This window comes from Trypanosoma cruzi, genomic scaffold, assembly GCF_000209065.1.
Source record: "Trypanosoma cruzi strain CL Brener 1047053516995 genomic scaffold, whole genome shotgun sequence".
Taxonomy (NCBI): domain Eukaryota; phylum Euglenozoa; class Kinetoplastea; order Trypanosomatida; family Trypanosomatidae; genus Trypanosoma; species Trypanosoma cruzi.
Window position 1 is genome coordinate 1,234 of NW_001849375.1, and position 6,804 is coordinate 8,037.

The 6,804-nt window shown below is 53.1% G+C and overlaps 3 protein-coding genes and 1 pseudogene across 3 annotated transcripts, besides 17 other annotated features; all 4 read right to left on the reverse strand.

The window, feature by feature from the left end:
• Positions 1-1,563: a sequence feature (haploid, Esmeraldo-like haplotype).
• Positions 571-602: a sequence feature (AT_rich).
• Positions 756-797: a microsatellite.
• Positions 835-878: a microsatellite.
• Positions 1,564-2,570: a sequence feature (areas not merged during assembly with more than two copies in the genome that could not be assigned to a particular haplotype).
• On the reverse strand, positions 1,606-3,321 carry Tc00.1047053510953.10 (annotated as a pseudogene).
• Positions 2,571-3,200: a sequence feature (haploid, Esmeraldo-like haplotype).
• Positions 3,201-3,238: a microsatellite.
• Positions 3,201-3,374: a sequence feature (heterozygous, Esmeraldo-like haplotype).
• Positions 3,266-3,297: a microsatellite.
• Positions 3,375-4,250: a sequence feature (areas merged during assembly that could not be assigned to a particular haplotype. This can correspond to areas where the two haplotypes were merged or to regions with more than two copies in the genome that were merged during assembly.).
• On the reverse strand, positions 3,710-4,864 carry Tc00.1047053510953.30 (hypothetical protein, conserved; the record flags this gene model as incomplete). The annotated part of the gene is made up of 1 exon (XM_799753.1): positions 3,710-4,864. The coding sequence occupies one exon, from the start codon at positions 4,862-4,864 to the stop codon at positions 3,710-3,712; it is 1,155 nt and encodes a 384-aa protein (XP_804846.1).
• Positions 4,251-4,823: a sequence feature (haploid, non-Esmeraldo-like haplotype).
• Positions 4,824-6,804: a sequence feature (heterozygous, Esmeraldo-like haplotype).
• Positions 4,867-4,898: a microsatellite.
• Positions 5,031-5,053: a microsatellite.
• Positions 5,222-5,245: a microsatellite.
• Tc00.1047053510953.40 (hypothetical protein, conserved) lies at positions 5,264-5,809 on the reverse strand (the record flags this gene model as incomplete). Its single annotated transcript, XM_799754.1, has 1 exon — positions 5,264-5,809. The coding sequence occupies one exon, from the start codon at positions 5,807-5,809 to the stop codon at positions 5,264-5,266; it is 546 nt and encodes a 181-aa protein (XP_804847.1).
• Positions 5,905-5,924: a microsatellite.
• Positions 6,057-6,080: a microsatellite.
• Positions 6,175-6,804, reverse strand: Tc00.1047053510953.49 (lipase-like protein, putative; the record flags this gene model as incomplete). The annotated part of the gene is made up of 1 exon (XM_799755.1): positions 6,175-6,804. A coding segment is annotated over one exon (630 nt), but the record flags the coding sequence as incomplete, so codon positions are not given.

A 6,804-nucleotide genomic window follows, 5' to 3' on the forward strand; every position in this document is an offset into this window, starting at 1 on the left:
CATTTCAAGCTGCAAACAAAACGGCAGCACACACACAGAGTTCAGCACGCACGAAAGAGGACACACACACAAAATTCCTTTTGTTTGTGTCCTTTTTCCCTGGTATGCTATTCGCAAATGTGTTGTATACACACACACGCATTTGTACACACTTCACCAGTCTGAGGGGTGCTTTTGTGATGAGATTTCACTCAACAGAGAGCATCGCGTTGCGCGAACCCAGCAGCAGCAGCAGCAAAAGCAGTGCGGCAGGGCAGCTGCGAAGCAGTCCTCCACTATTTACTACTTTTTATTCTTTTTTCCTCTCTTTCCACTCTGGCGCGGACAATAACACACTACACACATATAAGAGGAGTGTTTTATTGGCACATAGCCAGAGCAGAAAAAAGAGGAAAAAGAAAAAAATAATAAGAGGAGAATCGCACACTCGCCATCATATCGGTGTTTTTTTTTGTGTATATGTGTGTACGCGGGTGCATGCAACAAAATACCGTAAGAAAGCATCTGGCAGGTTCGTGGCGGCGACACACACGCAATCATTTCCTCTTCCCCCCCCCCACACACACACCCTTATATAATATATATGTAATATATATATATATGGGGTGGCAAAGTAGAAGAAGAGAGCAGTCGCGTGTGGCGCACACTCATGTGTGGAATGGGTTTGTTCGTCGTACTCGCCGTGCTTGTGTCTTTGCCTTTTGCCGTACACTATCCATATACTACATACTATACTACTACCACCCCCATCACCAACACACACCCACACAGACACACACATAACCATAACACACACAGGTGTATTTGCATATGTGTACCTGCGCGTATGTGTAGAGTGGCAGCAGCAGCAGCAGTAGTAGAGTAGTAGTAATAATAGTTAACTCTTGCACAGACTTGGCATCCACACGGCGCTTTGACTCCCCTTCTGAAAAAAAAAAAGAACACGTTGATTCCTCTTATTTTCCGCTAATGCGAAGCACAATTTACGCACAGCCCACGCGGCAGGGAGAGACGATGGAGTAACACACACAAGTGGAATCACACAAGGACACGCAGCACGCAAAATAAGCATTGCACACAGCATGACACACAAATTGTGCGACCCACACACACATGTACACACCATTATGAATCCCTCCCATTCTGCGGGTGCGCAAAGGGCCAAAAACCTAAATAATCCAATTTATTAAAAACCTCAATGACCAATGAGCCAAAAAGAAAGTTCCGCCGCACACGCGATACGGCGATGCCAAACAAAAGACCGCGAAAAAAAAACGAGAAAAATTAAAGATCCTAAAGCCGCCATCCCTCCGACGCCACTGGCCACCGGAGAGACCACCGCTCCATGATTTACTAAATCAAAACGAACGGCTAAAAAAGCCCACTTTGGTTCAAACCCCGGAAGCTCCAATAAATTTTTTTTGGGGTGCCCAAAAATTACAAAAAACTCCTCCGAGTCAACAAAAAATTAAAAATACAATACACCAAATAAGCCCCCCAGGGAAACTCGCATGCGCTAAAGCACCGCACTATGACGGTGCACATCGCACAATAATTGTTTCATCCACGCTGCCCAATAAATTTATTGGCGGCAAAATCCCGGAATCAGAGTCGCCGCTGCCGCTTCCTCGGAACCTCACCCTCGTCTCCTTCCGCACCCTCCGCGGATGGCGGGTCGTCCGCTAGAGGCGGGTCAACGACCGGTATTGGGTGGCTGCTGATGTTCGGGAAGACGGCGCACACATCGGCGTATTGGGGGCACACAATGCTCCCACGCCAGGGACCCGATGGCGGCGTGACGGTTTCACCCTCCTGGCACTCGTGCCACGCATCGTCAAGAAGAAATCGCACGCTCAGGGTGCCGTCGCCGCATCGAGTGTCCACACACACATCGCCAATATATTCGTCGTCGAATTGAAGGTCCTGCCCCTTCACACACCGCGAGTTCGGGCCAACAACACTGCCAGCCATTAGGGAAGGATCGCCGTTGGTGCACCCAGTATCAGAATACTCCTTGACATACGGACATCTGCTCATGAGGAGGTCATCACCGCCAACTCGGGGATCAGCAAAGTACCGATACTCCTCTGGCAGGGCTTCCTCGTGCCTCTTCATTTTACAGCGCCCCAGAGACAGACGGTCGTACGTGCAGAAATCATAGACGTCAAACTGATTGCAGAACAGATCAGGGTATTCGCTGATGCCGTCGGTCAAGCACTTCTTTTCCAGCAGCCCACAGCCAGAGTTGTTGCCCCACCACAACATCTCCGCCGCGCTGTAGTTCGCCAAATAAAAACCCATGTCCTCAAACGCTGCAAGCGTCAGTGCCGAGTACAGCCCTACCCCCACATCACTAGTCATCAGCTCCTCCCTCATGCTGCGTTTCTTCCAATGCGAAAGTGCAGTTTCAGGACCACCCTCGTCCTCCAGCTCAATGCCCTCAGGTGTGGGGCAGTTGTGGTACTGACGCGCCATTGCCTTCGTCTTCGGCGTTGAAATCACCGACACCCTGAGCATCCCACGCACGTTCGGGACCTCGGAAATCATATTGAACATCAAAATCATGGACATAAAACCCAAGAGCATGCCCCAACTCGTGGGCCGCTACACGCACGTCTCCATTTGTCACCGCCACTTTCTTCGGGTCAAAGTTCACGGCAGCAGCAAATGGACGACCATCACCCAGCATGAAGCACGGTACCGCCCATGCGCTTGGACCAGAAGTCGGAAAACCGTTCGCGTAGATAATCATGTCGGTGCCAGCCACACCCACCGTGTGGTGCTTGTGTGGGATGGTGAAGTTATCGCACAAGCCCAGACCGGTTCGAGGAATAACGACGGGGCGCGTCACGGGCCTCACGGAGAGACGCTCCGAGTGCAGTTGAATGGCGGCGGGGAGAATTTGCCTCAAAACAATGCTCCTCCTCTCCTCCGTCAACACGTCGTCCTCCTCACATGTTATTACGCGGCCACCGTGGTCAATGCGCAGATCCCCCGCCGCAGTGCAGTGCCTCAACGGATTGTACATGTCCTCCGCGGACACCTTGATGCGGATCGGAGCCCAGCCATCGTCCCCATCCTCGCTGGCGGCGGTGTACGCCTGCACGGCGCCCCGTCCCCGGCGCGGCACCTCACGCACCACCGCAGTTGGCAGCCGGCCGTATTTCTCCATCACGAGCCACAACAGCAGCGGCAGCAGCGGCGTGGCGTGGCGTGGCGTGGCGGGCGCATGGCGTGGACGTGGTGCATCTGATGGCTCGGCTTGAGTAGTAGCAGCAGCAGCAGTAGTAGTAGTAGCAAAGACCTTGTTTGTGGGAGGGGAAACGGAAAAGGGAAGAGAAAGGAAAGAGTGAAAAGAGACTGCAGCCACACGAGGAGAGGGAGCAGCACAACACGGCGCCGCAACATAACCACCACCTTCGCAAGCTGCGACAGGAACGCTCGACGACGGCGGCTAAAACCACCTGGGGCGTTTGTTTATCATCATTTTGCCTCTTTCTTTTCCTTGTCCGGCCCGCGCGCTGAGGAACGGCAACAAGGAAAACAACAGCCAAATGACAACAACAAGCGTCTCAAGCAACGACGACTGCGAAATGCACCCGTCTTCCCATCATCCCTCCACACACACACACGCCACGAAAAGGAAAAGAAAGCATGCCTCACAGAGCTCCACATCCAGAGAAAATTCGCCCTGCAGCCTGAAAAGGGCTCACATCAGGGTGAGTGCCCGGCGTAGCAGATTCTGGAAGCGACCCATGGTGGCCTCCAATTCCGCCACTCGCCCCAGCGTGGCGCGATAGGATTCTTCAAGCAATTCGTGATCTGCGCGGTCGACACCATATGTTGCAATGCGACGTTCAAGTGAGGCAACTCCCTGTTTCAGCTGGGCAATTTCCAGTGGGCCCGAGGAGGTTGAAATCTTCGCCGGTTCCGCATCTTTGGCTGGACGCGCCTTTGCCTCAGATGCCAGCTCTGCTGCTGAACTCGTGGCGCGGTGCCCTGCAGCCGGATCAATGGGAATGACGGCGTGTCCCAACTGCCTCAACGGCGCTGGCCAGGGCGATACAGACGCCGTCGGCTCCGTGAGCGTCTGTGGCTTCATCTCTATTTCAGTGGAAGGACAATGCCGCGGCGTCTCCACCATATCAGCTCCACCAAAAATCTTTCCCCCCTCCTCTTCCAGCGCCAATGAGACGCCTGTTGTGCGCAGCTTTCGTTGTGGTTGCAATTTCGCAACAAACCCGCGCTTCTTCATCATCGAAAGTTTTGCATTTGTAGGAAGTTGGTAGTAATCTAGTGTCGCCTTGTCGTTTAGTTCCCAGTACCGCCAGAACAAACGGATTCGTTGCGGCGTCAGCTCTGCCTTGGAGAGAGCAGTGCACAATTTCTTCTTCAAGTCCCACACCGTCTCTGCGCCCTCGCACGCCAGCGGAATGGATTCTTGATGGGGTACCTGGCAGACAAGATTCAACCTTGTCCCTTTTTTGATGTCGACAACAATCTTCACGTATGGATCCCCCTTCAACAACAAGCAGCCATTTCGTCTCAGCGAGAGGTTCGGATTTATTTGCTGGCGATTGTGGGTGAGCAGCTGGAGCTCTGGACGCACCTTGAAACAGTCCTCCACCGCCTGCTGCAGGATGCGCATGGGGGCGTCTTGGTGCAGTTCCGTATCGAAGAAGTCACCGTGCACGCTGACAACCCGCACCGGGACTAAACTCGTCAGCTCTACCGGAACCGGCTGCTGGGGACCCTGCTTTGTCTTGCCGCCGGGGTCGCGCGCAGCCATGCACAGCCTCCCAGACAGACGAACAGGGGATGGCACAACAAGCTTCCCAACAAGCAAATGGAACGCATGCATCATGTAAGCAAAAACAAAAACAAAAAAAAAACAGAAAAAGCAAACAGAGGCAGCGCACAGAGTGAGAACGAGAAAACAGAGAAGAAGCACACAAACAGGCAACGACAAAATTCACAAGGAAGAAAAAAAAAGCCAAACCAAGCGGAGACAAACGCTACAACCCGCCCATGGCGAGGCGAGGCGAGGCGGGGCCTTCACTTCGTCAATCATGAAAGCCTGGGTGAGCTCTTCACCATTCCTTTTTTGTCCCATGCGCGCTATTCCTCAGCACCCCATTCCTTTTTAATCCACTTTCCTTTTCGATATCGCCACCTTTCATCTATCTTCCATTTTCCCTTCCTTAGTCTTATTCTCCTCTCCTTTTTTTTTTCTTTTTTTTTTTTTCCTTCGTTGAGAGGGAACTCAGCAGGAGGCAAAACGACTCTCGCGCCTTGCCATCGCCTCGCGGTCGGCCTCTGACAGTTTCAACTCCACCACCGCCGGAGCTGCTCCAAACCGTGCCAGTCGCTTCTGCATCGCCTCATCCATCGTCTTTGCCTCCTCTGATTTGAAGCGAGCTTCGCGTGACTTCAGTGTCGCCTCGTCCACAACCAAAACTGGCAGCGGCGGCGGCTCCGTCGTACCAAAGCGCTCCATGCGCTTCCGCATCGAGTCATCTCCAGCCGCCGCGTCCCCACCATTGCCGTTGTGACCGCCCACGGCGAGCCCAAAGCGAGCTGCGCGTTTGGCAAGTTCCTCCTGTAGAACGGAAGGGGGATCCTGCTGGGCCGCCACGCGCGTCTTGTCATCATCCGTAAGTTCATGCACCATCGCATTCAGCAACGAGAGCGGCACGCCGCTGTGCAGAGTATTTTCACCACCGTCCTCTCTCCAACTACGCGGTGCTACCATTACTTTTGGCTTGCGAAATATGCGGCTCAGTCTGTGAGCGTTCTTTTTGGACTCCATATTCGCGGAGCCTGTAGTTCTCTCTCTCCCCTTCCTCTGCTAAACACAAAAACACGGGAAAACGGTGGAAGAAAAGAAGACAAGAAAGGTGTGCGCACACACACACACACACACAAAAAAAAAAAAAAGACGTGGCAGGCACCAGCAAGTCCCACTGACAACGCGAAAAAGAGGTGATGGAAACTCACATTCGCACAAAAATGCCACATAAACGAAGACAGCGGCAGAGCAGAATAAACGAGGATTCGTTGTTGTTGTTGTTGCTGTTGTTTATTATTATTTCAATACACCGCGGTCATACTGAACTCCCTCCTCGTCTTCAACACCCACCCCACGCACGCTGCAAAGTTATCCGATCGCCATATTCAGCACGCACAAGATGCAGACATAGCTTCGTATCTGTGAAGCTGTGCCACGGCAGGTCGCTCCAGCACCGCCTTGTACATATCTGCAGTGTGAAACAAGCAGGACCACAGCCCCCAACCCAAATAAGACATGCGCGTGGGGCATCCCGTGTGCAGCGGCAGCGGTGTGCCCAAATGCTGGTATCCAAGAAAGGCAGGAGGTAGCCGCGGAACCACATCCGCACACATGAAGGTACGTATATGACGGCAGTTGCTGGGAAGTGCAATCGCCGCATCATTCCCCTTCCCGTTGAGAATGAAAACCCAACCAGCAATTCTTTGCCAAAACCCTTGACGGGAGGCAAAGACACGAGGCGAGGCCACAGTCAAGACCGTGACACGTCTCTCAGGCCTCTCGTTCGCCAAGTAGAGACCGGCGAGTTGCGCAAGAGCCCCACCCATGCTGTGGCCTATAAGGATAATTTGATCAAAGTCCTTGGCAACCTCCTCAAACGCAATCGACTCCAGTAGCTCCAAAAAACCCCTGTGAACATACGCCTGTACGCCAAACACCGGGGGAAGCTCCCGCATGGCACACCAAAGGTTCGTCCACCAATTCCGCACGCTATTTGTACCGACAAACGTGATGAT